We start from the raw sequence: 14956 nt of genomic DNA, 5'->3' as shown, positions 1-14956 counted from the left end.
AGTTGCAAAGCAAAACTGCATTGTAGCAGCACTAATACCTTTTTGCTTACAGTGAGACTTCTCACACACTCCAGTACAGCTTTGTCACAGGATCGACATGGCAGAGGAGCTCATCTGCTGGCCTGGCTGCTCACAGCAGCTTTGCTTCCCACCTGTGCTCGTTCCATGGTGGTTTTGTTTTTCCTATTCTACTCCATCTGCTTCAGAAAATCAAACAGCATTGCTGCAATAACCCTTTCCCTTGAGTCCAAAGTACAGGGTGCTGTGGAAGGGAAGTATTCACTGGATCAGCTCATCTGCTGCAAGGAGACTTCCCAGCAAACAAACCCTTAAAAAAGGTTGGGCTACTGAAAAATATCTCTCCAGGATCCAAGCTGCTATAAAGAGTTAGAGAGTTAACTCCTATTGTTCCCACTGTCAGCATTTGTGATATTAACCAGCAGAAACACCTACAAATCACAACTGCTGAGGGGTCCCAAGGGACCAACAAGGCCATGCAAACACTCCTGACCTGAACATCTGAGGAGCCTTTCAGGCAGTTGGAAATGTGAGGTTTGGCTCTGACTGACCCTGATCCTGCACATTTTTTCTTATAGGTTGATAAAATTGATTGCAGTTGGATTCCAGATGAGTGCAGTATTTACTACTATTGATTAAGGAGTGAAAACATGAGGAAGCAAAAACATACTTAGCATTAATTCTATAGCATTACAGGATTCTATTGAGTAATTTGATTATATCTTTTGAAAATCTACATTCTAGAGAATACTCTATACAAGACTTCTGGTGGTAAAACCTCAGGATAATGTTGGAAGCACTACTATTAGCCTTTTTCCTGATAGCATAGTCAGCCTCTTTCTCCACCTGTAAAACTGGACAGTATATTAATACTTACTTCACACAGGAACACCAAGAGGTGTGCAAAAGTACAAGACACTATTATTAAAGGGAAACAGAAGTTTAATTTTCACTCTGCAGCTACAGGACTACAATAAATCAAAAGCACATGGAGGGGAAATACCTTGTGATTCAGTAGATCAAGCCGCACTATGATTTATGTCCTGGGAAAAGCTAAAGAGATGTTAATGGACAAATGTAGCATCTAGGGAGTGCTCAAACCCAGGAATTACACACCAAGGGAAAGGGAACATGCAAAACAAGGAAATGCACACCAACAGTGAACAGGAGGTGCCTGCAATAGGGGATCCCACAGTGAAACCGGTATTAAATGCCTCTTACACACATTTAGTAAGAGGTTTACACCATCTTAACATAATACTTATTCATTCTACACACCCAGTGAACAGCAGCTAAAGCACATTAACACTTTCAACCCAGAAAAAACTCAGTTTTTGTGTTAGAGCCCAAATCAGAGTATCTGTCTCTGCTGACTAAGCACCTGTGTCACCTTCACTTAATGGAACCCTCAGCACCTCAGTTCTTTCCCCACTTCACTCCCTTCCTAATTATTTTCCTGTTAGAGCCTGATTTCCCTTAATTTGGGAGATTTACTCCTGGACTACTTGTCTGAATCTGCATTTTCCTGGCAGCACACAGAAGGAGCTTTTTTGGTGATCCATATAATGTGAGTTTTCTTTCAGTTTAGGTCTCCTCTAATATAACTTCACAATACCTTCTAACTGGCTTGAACTAAAAACATTGCTGGGCAATCCTAGCAGAGATTAATCACTATTAATCAGCTTCTAAAACAGCCTAATAAAGCACCTTATCTACCTTTCCTTAAACACCAGAGAAGCTTATGCTAAGATATCTACAAATCCCTCAGCACTAACTCTCCTTACAACTTTTTTCCACTGCTTTCCAAAACCTTTTCCACTAATAAGCAGTCTGTACACTGAGACTGTCCTCTGCAGCTGACAGAGCTTTGTTTACCCCTTGGGTTTCCCTAATTATTTGTTCCAAACTTTGAGTGTCTACAAATTGCCCTTACTTATATTTGCAGTATGTCACACAAGGGTCTTCATGTGACCCATAAGCTATTTGTGACAGGCACTAAGGCATCATCTTTGTGTTGCAGAGATGTCTCCCCAGACCAAGGGTGTCACTTCTCTCTCACCCGCCTTTCCCTTCACCAAGGTGGTGACCTCTTCCAGTGTTTGAAGGTGCAAAGCCCTTAAATACTTACTTTATGTTCACCCCTTCTCTCAGTCCTTCCTCACTCAGTGTTCTGGGCAGACAATTATTTCAGCAGCCAGGTTAAAGCTAGAGACAGAGTTAGCCAATGAAAAGAGTAGGGATGATTTCTCCTCCCTTCTCCATCTCTATCATTGTTTTGCCTTTTTCTTTTTTCCCCTTTTTTTCAACAGATTAATAATTAAAAGTCAGAAGAGACTGATTTCTGTTGGCTGTGCTCCAGCTTTACCTTTTTTTTAGTAGAAAGAGGCCTCTGCCCTCAGAGTTCAGCACATCACTCAGAAGATATGTCAGGTGTTCAATCCAGTCTATCTTCTGCATCCTTGATTCACTGAGGCTGCCGATACTTCATTTGTCATACAGACTAGAGGAGCACAAAGAAATACTTTACTGAGAGTTTATCATATTTAAATAAAGCAATCCCCTTTCTTACAAGATGACAAACTTCCAGATTCTTTTCCTTCCAATTCTAGGTAAACACTCTTCCTCCCCCTGCAATATATACATTTTTTTTCAGGGATTTTTTTGTGACGTCTCCAGGAATTAGTGATTTGGTTTGGGATTCAGTCTAATCAACTCCAAATATCAGTGACCAAAATACTTTTTTGAAATTAGGATTTATCAAACCTTAATCCATATAAAAATTCTATAAAATGCACTGAATTAGTTACTATATGTTTCTTTCAATCTCAGTTTTGTAGTCTTGCCCAAAAGTTCAACTTCCCATATTACTGCCCTCATTTCAAGATTCTTGCAGGACCGTGGAATCTTGAAGCCACAAGAGAGTTTCCCAAGAGCAAAGCAGTTTGTTTCCATGCATTCTATGATTCGATACCTAATCCAGAGTCACAAAAGTATCCTGCAAGGTTTTCCTTGAGTAATGAAAGAAAGGTTTGGTTCCAACTTTGAGGAGAATGTAAGGGCTTTTAGTGCCAGGAAAAGGAGAAATTATATAGGAAGCTTTTTGCACAACCCCCTTCTTAATTTTGTGAGGTTTAACAAACAACAGCCATGCAAGTTTGGTATTTCCAAGTCCTTGAGTATTCCAGGCTATGAAGCACAGGGAACATAAATGTTCCTCTTCACGACAGACAGCGGCAGGTATTGTACATGGGATGATTAAACGTTTATTCAGTGAGATACAAGTAAAAAGAGGGGAATACAAAAGGTGACTAGGCAGACTTTTATCAGGAGTTAGTATAAAATATGTGTCATTTATTACTCAAGATACTGCTCAATCCCCCACACATGCAGAGTTTCCATTGCACCCAGATCATTAGTAGGGGGAAAAAAAGCCCTGTGCAAGATAAAGGAATGTTATAAGTTTTTGTATACTTAGGATTTTATCACTTTGGGCCAATACTACCATCAAAAAAATATACCAGTACAAGTAGCACTATTTATTATTATTTAACCAAATAGAAACAATTCATGCATTAGAAAGTCATTTTGTTTTCAGACTCTGTAAGAAAATGCTTCAATAGTAACACTCAAAGTGTGTTTGCTGCAACTAAGGTAGTTATAAAGCCTCTGAAACAAAAGCTCAGTTTTTAAGGCTTGACATTACCAAAACCATCAAAAAGCTACAGAAAGCACATGAAAGGGGAAAAAAAAGAGGAAAAGGCAGCTGGCCATGGTATTCTGCACAAAGACATTACAAACTTATTTTTGTTAACATTATTGTCAGGGGAAAAAAAAAAAAAAAAAAAACTCCTAAAAAAAAAACCCTAAACTGTTTTTCACGACAAGCAAAACCACACGTCAGGAGCTGGTTTTACCCCATTTCTACTTTGCTTCAGCTCAGGTACAATAGAGTGGTAAATTCCTGTTGCATTTGATTGAAAAAGCAGGTGTTAGCACCACACCATGAAGCAGGCTGTGAAACAGTAGCTCACACATTCACATTTTTAGCTTAGTCAATATATTATTCTACTTATTAGAAAGCGATTACACTTATTCTGTACCTGTAAACAGCAACTGTGGTACGAATTACACCCTGCTGCCTCCTCTCTGCTCCGGGTGCGTTTCCCTCTGCAAAAGAAAAGCCAGGAAGTCGCCCCAAGGCGAAGCTTCTTCCTCCCCTCTTCCTCTTTATGGAAATCTCCTGAAAAACGCCGCCTTTTAGGGAGGAGCTGACAAGAACCAGCCAGGCCAGCTGAGCCACAGGGAGGTTTACAAACCTATTGCTTCAAAACCAGAGCCTGAATGTTGGTATTTCCCAGTTAGTGAAATTCATTGCGATTAGTTTTTAGATTAAAGCCTGATCAATGGAAATCCTTGTCATGCCGTAGCTTTGTCACGCGGCTAACAACTAATGGCATGTATTGATATATAGATATGTAGTGTTTATATTGCAGGCTTTTTGTCCATAACTCTGTAGTATTTATAAATTTGGAGGTTAGTCTGGGAAAACAAATTAGAATAATAAATTTCTGATTACATCGTGGCTTTTCTCCATTTCAATGTAGGGAAAATTGTAACAAAAGTGAGGTTTGGAGGCCGCACTTTATGGCACATGTACAAAAACGAGAGTGAAAAATGAGTAATTGTATCTATATCCCCTCTCCGTGTGAAATTATGTTTTCCTGAAAAATATCATTTGCAGCATTTCACACATAAAAGTACCTCTTAAGCCTGTTCTTCTTTTAAATATGTAAATTGAGGTGTTGCCTTGGACTTTCTGGGAGGCGCTTTGACCCACAAACCCCACTGAATCTTGCCACAACAGGTTTATTAACTCAGCAGCCAATGTGGATTTTTGGCAGAAATCATAAATCGGAGCGCTCAGCTCCCGCGGTTCACAGTCCGGCCAATCGACAGTCATGGATATTGGTGGAACTGTACATCGATACACTGGGCTGGGACCTATTCCTGCCCTTCTACAAAGCTGGTGAAGGGTTTGGAGAGGAAGCTGTATGAGGAGTGGCTAAAGTCACTTGGTTTGTTCAGCTTCAAGGAGACTGAGAGGAAACCTCGTTGCCATTACAGCTTCCTCACAAGGCGCGGAGGATGGGTGGGCACCGAATTCCTCTCTTTAGTGACAAATGACAGGACCCGAGGGAATGGCAGGAAGATGTGCCAGGGGAGGGTCAGGTTGGACATTAGGAAAAGGTTCTTCACACAGAGGGTGCTGGACACTGGAACAGGCTCCCCAGGGAGGTGTCACAGCCTCAAGCCTGACAGTGTGCAAGAAGAGACTGGACAATGTCCTCAGACACACGATGTGAACCGTGGGGTGTCCTGTGCAGGGACGGGAGTTGGACTCGATCCTTGTGCGTCCCTCCCAGCTCAGGACGTTCTGTGATTCTCCCTTTACATTAACCCTGCAGATTGGCAGGGTGAGCTCTGCGGGCAGCGGCCCGACAGGGAATTTCTGCTTCGGGGTTGGTGTCCCTCTCCCAGGGAGGTCCCCGCTGTCACCTCGGACGTTATTCAAGCGTCAGGGGAACACGAGTCACCGAGCAGCTGCTGGCACAGCCAGCATGGCGGAGCCAGCACGGGCCCTGTCCCGACGGCTGTGCAGCCGTGAGGAGGCAGGACAGGGGCAAGGCCTGGCCCTCGTCTCCATCTGCTCCAGTGCGCCCATCCCCACGGGCTGGCCCTGTCCCAGCGGCTGCCCGGTGCAGCCATCCTGCGGCCCCGCTCGCCCCGCGCTACGGTGGCCGCGGCGGGATCGGGCCCAGCTGTACACTACTGATGCGCCGCCGCCCCGCGCGGCCTCTATGGTACTACCTCCCCCCGGCCGGGGTGTACCACACGGCCACACGTACACTCTATCCCGAAGGTCGACTCTATGGTTGCGTGTTCTCGCCCCTCTCCGGGCGCTGATTGGCCGAGAGGACTGTTCTCGCGAGATCCGCGCGCCAGCGGCCTGGCGGAGGCGGCGGAGGGGCCCGCGTTCGTGCGTCGGAGCCGGCACCGCGGCGCGCTGGGTAAGATGGCGCCGGCGGGCCCGCTCCTTCCCTCGGGGGACGGGGGCTGGCGGGGCCCTTCCCTTGGCCGGGCGGGTCGGCCCGCTGGCGGCCGCTCTGGGTGTCGGGGAGGCGCTGGGCCTGTGGCGAGTGAGGCCGAGGGCTTGGGTGGCTCGAGCCGCGGGGATGGCCGGGTCAGGGGCAGCGCCTCACGGGTGGGGGGCGGGCAGGGGCCGCGGCGCTGCGAGGGGAGGTCGGGGTGTCCCGGCGGGCGGGGACCGCGCGGGGCTGGAGCCGCCGCAGCCCCGTCCCCCTGTCGCGTGGTTGGGAGCGGCGTGAACGGGGGGCCCGGGAGCAGTCGGCCCCTCAGCGTCCCGGGCTGGTCCTGCCGGCCGACTTCCCTGGGGCCGGCGGTAGCTGAGAGGGAGAAGAACCTGTTGGAAACTGGCCGGGGATGAGAGGGCGCGCTGCCGCTCGTGTTTGTGCGGGAGAGGCGGCGGAGCCTGTTGCTGTTGTTGTTGCCGCCTCTCCTCTCCCTTTGCTGCCCTTGTGATCGTGACTTGAAGGTAGAAATGATTAAAAGTCGGCTTAAATTTTAGCTAAGTGCTTTGCTTGCAAATCTGAAAAAAATATGTGATTGAGAAAAATCCTAGGAGATGGCATTTTAGTGGTGTTGACTGGAGTACTTTCGGGGACAGCAAAGCTAAGTTAGTGGAAGTCTTCTAAGTTGGATGATACATTGGATGATGTGTCATGTACTGTTTTGTAGCTATACAATGTGTGGAACTGTCCTGTCTAGGTTTTGGTGAAAACTTTAAAGCAAGTCTTGCTTGCATAGTCTTTGCTTTAACGGTTTGTTACAATTTTTCTGGCCAGCTGTCAAACTCTTTGATTCACTTGTGCCACTTTGTGATGCCGCATGTTCTGTATAACTTGTAAACGAGATTTGTTTGGAGTGGACTTAAGAGTATGTACAATAAGATGGTATTTGATTTTTTTATTCTGACCATGGATGAAAGCAGCTTTAGTGACTGATGAGCGGATGTGAAAGAGTGCAGGAGCGAGGATGAAAAAGAAAAATGTGTTTTGGGAGGAAAAGGAGCTCTTTTGGACTATTAATTTAAAAGCTCTCATAAACAATATTTTATATAAAGATGGTAGTAACACAGAGCTTATACACATTAAACTTACTTCTTTTTGAACCGTGTTAAATGAGATGCTTTTATTTTCTTGTAGTAAGAGTCCAGGATGAGTTATGCAGAAAAACCTGATGAAATCACGAAAGATGAATGGATGGAAAAACTTAATAACTTGCATATCCAGAGAGCGGACATGAACCGCCTTATCATGAACTACCTTGTTACAGGTAAAAATGAGTAGTAATGCGAGGAGGCTCTTAACTGCTTGTCACTTATTTTATCAAGACAGACGGTTTGGGCTAGAATATGCTACTAGATGGAGTGGGATTTAGGGCTTTAAGGATTCAGTGATTGCTGTTGGCTTCTCTTAGCAATGTGCAACTGCTCTTATGTTCTCTTAAGTGAAAACTGAGTAAGATTCAAAGACTGACATTTATTAACCTTAACTCTCCCGCTAAAATACACAGAAAATAAAGTATTTTCTGAAGTGTTCTTAACAAACATGACACACTTCTTTATGTTGTCCTATTTTGTGCCATTAAACCAGAGATCCAGCTATATTACAGTTGTTAAGTAGCACTCTGAGAGCTGCACAGAACAACTGTCAGAAGCAAGTTTTAATTGGCTGGAAAGACAAACTCCAAAAGGGCACTGGTGTCAAAATAGTTTGAGACCAAAAATATTAACCCCTTCAGCATAGAGCCCAACTTTGTACTTAGAACAATCAAAAACGCTGGGAAATTGCCCCAAGCAATTATGCTGCGTATCATCCCGGGAAGCTGCGCCAGGGCGGGGGCGGCTGCATCCGATCTACACCCCTGTTTACATTGGTGTGTAGGTGAAGCCTCTGGGATGAAGGAAGAGCATCTTAGTGGCATAAATAGTTTTTGTGTGTATGAAAGTATGACTTAGGATTTAAGTAGCAGTTGCAGCTTTTAAAAAAACAGTGTTGGTATGAGAAAGCAAAATTTTTTTTTTTTGTTTCTTCTCAGTAAAACTGCTTGGTCTGTGTACACAGATTTGGGGACTAGGGGGAGAAGAAAAACTGCCCAAATTTTGAAAATGTGATTTTGAAAATCCCATTTTTGGAATAAGTACTCTGTTCTGTTTAAGTAAAAAACAAGCTTTCAAGTTAAGAGGTATTGGACTACAAGTTGTGTGCATCCTTAAAGAATGAGGGCACTTGAGTTAGGAATGAATTAAGCATGTACTGTTAGATGCCTGTTGGATAAAGTCTATTTAAACAGATAGGAATTTTTCACAAGTTTAGACCTAATCTTTAAACTCCCCAAATCCACAGGCAATACTCAAATATTTTCATTTAAGCTGATATTTTTTTAAAAGTGTTTCATTGAGTATATGTTATAGTTAAAATGTTTCTATTTCAGAGGGCTTTAAAGAAGCAGCAGAGAAATTTCGAATGGAGTCTGGAATTGAACCCAGTGTTGATTTAGAGACTCTCGATGAAAGAATAAAAATTCGAGAAATGATATTGAAAGGGCAGATTCAAGAAGCTATCGCGTTAATAAACAGCCTCCATCCAGAATTGCTAGATACAAACAGATATCTTTACTTTCATTTGCAGGTAAGGACGGGTGGCAAACATCATCTTTGTTTGAGAGGTTGCTGAGAAACTAGAAAAAATAGTGCATGTTTTAAGAGTATGTTGGGAAGTTTGTGCCTGAACTGGATGCAATTTCACGTGTTTGTTCTTGGCATCGTTTTGTAGCAATAGGAAACTTTGTGGCATAATGCAAGAACCATCATATACAATTAGTGACGTGAAAACTTACAGCAGCAGCCGCTGTGCCCGTGGACTTATCAACTGCCAGTTACTGCTAGTCTGAATTTCTAGTAGTTCCTTTAGTAACACATCTTTTCAAAACCTGTCACTGAAAAGCGTCAGGTTACCTTTTTCAGTGATTTTGTAGACGAGTCTGCTCCTTGTCTCAAACATTGAGAAGAACTGACCTCAAACTGTCAAATTATGGATTAGTGTTTGTCTCGAATTGCACACTAAATGTCTGAAGATTGCACTCTTGAAATACTGAATATTCGTTAATTGTGTAGCTAATATTGCTCTGTCTTTCACATGTAGCAGCAGCATTTGATTGAACTGATTCGGCAGCGCGAGACAGAAGCAGCTCTGGAATTTGCTCAGACCCAATTAGCAGAACAAGGCGAGGAGAGCAGGGAATGCCTGACAGAAATGGAGCGTACGCTGGCTTTGCTTGCCTTTGATAATCCCGAAGAATCACCATTTGGAGACTTGCTGAACATGATGCAGCGACAGAAGGTAGTCCTTTCTCAAAAGGAAATCGATGTCTTTTATTCATATGTGGTGAAAACGATGTCCAAATATTTTTGAAATGTTTAGAAAAAGTGCGTATAGTGGTATGCAAAAGAACAGAAGTATTTCTTAAGCAAAATTTTAAAAAATGGTGCTAATATATTCAACTCCTTGGCTCTCTTCCTTGTTTTCTCCAGGCTCAGAGTCTAGAGAGCTTTGTCCGGACCCACTTTTTAGGAATTAGTGGACAAGTTGTGATCTTTTTGGTGTCTGCGTGACATTTGCACTGTTAATCATAGGAAAGCTATTACTGAACTCCAGTATTTCTTTTCCAGGTATGGAGTGAGGTTAATCAAGCTGTTCTAGACTATGAAAATCGTGAATCAACACCCAAGCTGGCAAAATTGCTGAAGCTACTACTGTGGGCTCAGAATGAGCTGGACCAGAAGAAAGTGAAATATCCCAAAATGACAGACCTCAGCAAGGGGACGATTGAAGAACCCAAGTAAAAAGTGTGCAGATGGACATCAAACAATCTTAGTACTGCACAGTATACGTTTATATCAGTCTGTGACTGAAATATTTTTACTACAGTACAGCACTCAATTCAGATTTTTCAATGAACATCTAATTTGAAGGGAGAAAAGTCCCTTTTAAATGCTGCAAAAACTGCATTGAAAGGCGCTGTATCTCTTTGAAAGTCTGACTTAGGCTATGCACTATAATACATTTTTAAAAACAGGACAGGATATAAAATAGCATTTTTAAAAGTACAGAACTCAAGCTTTCTAATTGGCTGCTGATGCCTAGTTTAGTGGCCGGTGAGTTAACACGGAGTTATATTGGCAACTATTCAGTTAAGTTTAACTGTCTCCTGTTTGAAATGTGTATATAGAACAGTGAATATTTTCTACCTTTAAGTTATAGCCAGATATACATTCCCCTTAAAAGTAACTGGTCAAGTTTTCCTCTATAAACTTTGCAGTAAGATCAACCGTTTTGCTTAGGAAATAGTGTACAAACTTGTAAATCATAATTTAAGGACTTTTTTTTTTCCTTGTTTCTGACTTTTTGGTGCTTTATATGGTGAGAGCTATGTTCATAATGGATCAGTCACCCATCTTTTCAGGAGGAGTATTGTTGGAAATAAGTTTTGGGTTTTTTTTCTTAATTTTCGCAAATGACCAAAATGGCCCCAGAGGCATTTGAGGGTTTTTGTTAACAGGGGCCTTTTCCCCCTATACTAAATTTGCAGCTGTAGACACTGCAGTGATTCCACTAAAGCTTTGAAGGCCACTGGATGTTTGTAAGCTGGGAGACGTGCTTGTGTTAGGAAATGATGTGGGGGGAGAGATGCTCGTTGAAGCCTCTGATGCCTCGTCTTGCGCAGGATTTGCCTTTATGCTTGCTAAAAAACAATTGTAGTTTTAGAGCTACTTGGGCTGTTTTCATGCCTTGAGCTGAGCAGAGCAGGGCTGTCTAAAATGAGAAATCTCCATTCTCTTGATTCTTCCTCACCTTTCTGAAGAGATGCAGTTCATCTTCACCTGTATTTGTTTACTGACTGTTCTCACTCCAGTTAGGGTTATAGTTTTAATGTCTTACATGTCAAGTCCAGACTTTCAAGTCAACAAATTGTGATCTTCTGGGTATGGGATGTTCTGGTCGAGTTAATTTTTCAGCACTGTACGCTGGTATATATCCAGTGGTAGTAAGCACTAATCTTGCCACATCGATCTCTAGATTTTTAGGTCCGTATATCAGGTTCTTAGAGATTTGCTGAACAAAGACCGATGGGTGAAATAGCTGAACATCATGAGGCACGGGCAGTTGTCACACCAGTCCCATACTGTACATAATCTAGTCTTGTATGGTAGATATTACCCTGTAGAATGAAACTTAGTTTTCACTTAATTTTACTGGAATACTTATGCATTAAACTGTATAAAGCTTTGCAGATACACCTGACTTATGGAAAATAACAAAACCTGTTACTGATTGCATTACTGTGAACACTGTTTACTCGTGTAGCTATTTTTTGTGGGGGGAAACTGTTGTTTATTAAGCAGCTATTAGAGAGCCGAGCGCCAAGGTTAAGCTAGATGATGGATATAACAAAGTGATTTGTTCCCATTTATTACTGATCGTGCTGTTCTCCACTTTGAGGCATTTGTGATACCGAGTCTTAAAGTTTATACATGACAAACAAGCGATCAGTAGCCCCCCAGCTGCAGCTGCGGTCTGGCTTTCCTTCACCCGGGCTGGTTATTCTCACACTAAACTTTGAACAGTTGTGGAGTTTGGGTTGGTTTTTTTTTCCCTTTTTGTTTATTTTTCCCTTTTCCATTCGGTTGATGTCTAAAAACCATGTATAAACTTTTAGTTTGTGAGAAACTGTATGGTTAATGTAACTTTGTTTAATAACAAACTGCAGAAACAAAACTGGAATAGCTCAGATTTCTTCCTCTGTAACTGATCAGCTTTTCCTCTGTTTTGACACTTGTGTTGTTAAATCTCATCTAAAGCTTCTCCTGGATGAAGTGGAAAGTGGTGTGTTTTTGTGGCATGACTCGCATTTTTCTCCATGAGAAATGCAGTATTACAGTCCTGGTTGAGAAGTTCACTGTACTTCTAGAACGCTACATTAATTTCATATAGTATTTGGGCAAAGATCGAGCATAGATTACTTGAATTTTCACTAGCTTGGGTTTTTTTTCCATTAAAAAATAAACACGTTTTTTAAGGGGTTTCATATAAAATTAGTATAGAACTATTTCACTTTGTTTTTATGAACATGCCACATTGATAAGCAGCTTTAATCTGTAAAGTTTTTGGTAACTGCAAGAAAATATTCGAAAGCTATGCATTTTAGAGAAAGCAGAAAGGTAGTGATAATGGTACTTCTAAGGATCTTTATATTAGTGTATATAAAATAGTTTGCATATACAAATATAATATATAATCTGTTTGAAATATTCTTGAATGGTAGGGGCTGTGAAGCATATTATAATTTATGGAAATATTGTACACAGTAAACAGACCTCTCAGTACACAACTGAACTTTTGTCATATGCATGAGAAATGTCTTATTTGGTGACTACTAATGAATGGGATTTTGTTAACCCATTTTTGTTAGATAACCACTTTAACAAATATTATTAAATGCCACTTTGATCAGTTTGCTTTAGTGTAAAAATACGTATTTTGTTCCACTTAATTTAGAACAAGATGAAAATAACTTTTGTAAGAAGATCTGTTCCCAACTCAATGGTGGCAAACCAATCTGTTAACTAAGCGTGGTGCACTACGCTCATTCCTCCCCCAGCCTTCCCTTTGTTGGAAGCAAATGTTATTTTTTCCATTAACGCTGTGGACATGAAGAAGTTGGGTTGTAAATATCCCCTCTGCAGAAAGGCTGTGTATCAGGTGTGTTTTGATTAGGCTACAAATCTGCTTTTCCAATACCTCTCGCCTCCCCAGTAACTGTCACCTTCACTGTTCCCCTGTTACTTTTCTGCCTGTCAAATCTGAGCTAAACTGTGGTTGCTTCTGTTGTACAGAGGAGTCAGTTGGGAAGGGTGGGAGGTACTGGGTTTCCATGAAGATGAAGTACTGGTGGTACTTCCTGAGAAATACTGAACTGTTTGATTTCATAGAGCTGGAAAAACAGAGGCTGCTGCACAGGAACCAACAGCAGAATTTGAAGTAAAGCTTTTCCTCTCAAGGCTTTTGAAGAGGCAAACGTACACAGCTTGGAACCTGGGGAAGCACCTCTCGCTCTTTAAGGTTATTTCATTGAAACACTTTCAGTTCCTTCCGCCCACACTGCAAGAAAAATGGAAATGAATGTGGAGAGCAATTACGTAGCATTGAAGATGTGTGAAATTACCTGGAAGGAATTCTGTCTGCTTTCCACTCCTTGTACATATAAGGGAAGCCATGATGTTATTCTAGGATGACTTTATTGTTTTTAATTTGTAAAATTTATGCTTTGTATGCTTGAGTATAAGCTTAAAAGCATTACTTAAAAAAAAATCCTTGACTAGTAGTTGAGTGTTGCTCGACTTATTTCAAACCACTTTCTGTCCAAGTTCATTAAGAAGCTTATTAAATTGAGTTGGAGCGTGATCCCTGTGTGTCGTATCTTCACGGATAATGGGGCTTCCTGCTGCCAACAGCAGCTGAAAACATCCTTGACGCAAAGAATAGAAATGCGTATTTTTTGCGCCCGATCTGCCTTTAGGCTACAGCAAGTTGAGATGGGTTCCAACCTGCACTGTGAATCTCTCGTCCATCCAGAAGCCTGTCACTGGTCAGTATCTGTTTTTGCTATAATGTTCTTAATGAAAAAGGACGAGTAGGTTTATCACTGTTTTGTGAGCAAGTGTCCCACAGCTGACAAAACACAAAGCTTGTGAACAACCCCCTCCAAATGATATTTATTTCTTAATGGACGTGTCCAGGTGCTAGAAGTTATTTTTATTATTTCCCTCTCCCTTCCGCCTTTCATGTGTTAGTTGGGGATTCCAACAGGATGCTGCTACTCACACCCACCTGGCTCAGTTTTGGCATGGGAGTTGCTGTCCACTGAACACCAACTTCTCCAATAATTTGCTTATTTTTCAGCGTATTGCTGTCTGCGGTGGGTTTGCAAAGTTGCATTATTTAGCACTAGAAACCATGTGTGTTTTCTTCAGAGTGCGGACAAGTTGCACTGAAGCCGCTCTCAGTGAGCGGGAGCTTTGAAGCTGCAGTTGGAACATCGTCTCAGGGACAAAAATTGCCCTTTGTGGAATGTGTGTGGCTATTTCTCCTTTCACATCCCTTTGGCCTTGATCTGTGCTTAACTTCATAAAATCTTCAAATAATACAGCCATTGTCTGGCTAAACTTCAATAGTAGTAAATGTCAGCTGAAATATTAACCCAATAATCTTTTGTTTGGTTTAATCTTTTGACAGAACACGAAAAACCAGAGAAGATTGTGTTCTTGCGTAAGATCATTTTCTTTACTCAGCACCTGTCTTCTGAACCGATTCCATTTGCCATTTAATCAGCTTGGCGGGAGGTTGGCTTCTAGAAAATTACGCAGCAGTAAAAGGAACCACGTCTTTGTTTTCACCTTTTGAAATTATTTATCCATATGTGATGGATGTTATGTTTGAGCACTTTTTTAAACTGCAGCTATTTTTTACAGTAAAACTAGGTGCTTACGTGAGAAGTAAATTAGTCAAACAAGCTATTAATTGAGGAGGTGATGCTGAGCAGTGCAAGGAGAGGACCTAGAAGAGTACAACAAGTACAGAAAGCTTTGTGTGATGTGCCTAATTTCCAAATTGAATGATAATTTCAGCAAGTCAGTAGGAAATGTTGCAGTGTCTGTGTTGAAGGTGCTTGCATCCCACAGCAGTGAGACGTAACAGTACTAAGTCATCCATGGGGATGAGTTAATGATTTATGAGTT

General features: G+C 41.9%; 2 protein-coding genes across 4 annotated transcripts in view; one reads left to right on the top strand and one right to left on the bottom strand.

The window, feature by feature from the left end:
* DIDO1 (death inducer-obliterator 1) overlaps window positions 1-4258 on the bottom strand; it is a 54423-nt gene extending 50165 nt beyond the window's left edge. For both annotated transcript variants that reach the window (XM_065032364.1, XM_065032366.1), the window contains exons 1-2: window positions 4119-4258; window positions 2384-2518 (exon numbers count right to left, since the gene is read on the bottom strand). The gene's annotated coding sequence lies outside the window, so the exon portion shown is untranslated. The remainder of the gene's footprint in view (window positions 1-2383; window positions 2519-4118) is intronic.
* A 1688-nt stretch (window positions 4259-5946) lies between these two features.
* Window positions 5947-13622, top strand: GID8 (GID complex subunit 8 homolog). 2 transcript variants are annotated; one of them, XM_065032378.1, is made up of 5 exons: window positions 5947-6086; window positions 7302-7431; window positions 8593-8789; window positions 9303-9500; window positions 9830-13622. In XM_065032378.1, the coding sequence occupies exons 2-5, from the start codon at window positions 7314-7316 to the stop codon at window positions 10001-10003; spliced, it is 687 nt and encodes a 228-aa protein (XP_064888450.1). In that variant the 5' UTR covers window positions 5947-6086; window positions 7302-7313; the 3' UTR covers window positions 10004-13622. The 2 variants fall into 2 exon arrangements, with proteins under 2 accessions (XP_064888450.1, XP_064888451.1); XM_065032379.1 differs by lacking the exon at window positions 5947-6086 and adding an exon at window positions 6381-6631.
* Window positions 13623-14956: the final 1334 nt, after the last annotated feature.

This window comes from Columba livia, chromosome 16, assembly GCF_036013475.1.
Source record: "Columba livia isolate bColLiv1 breed racing homer chromosome 16, bColLiv1.pat.W.v2, whole genome shotgun sequence".
NCBI lineage: Eukaryota > Metazoa > Chordata > Aves > Columbiformes > Columbidae > Columba > Columba livia.
The sequence above is the reverse complement of the archived record's forward strand: the minus strand, read 5'-3'. Positions and strand labels throughout refer to the sequence as shown.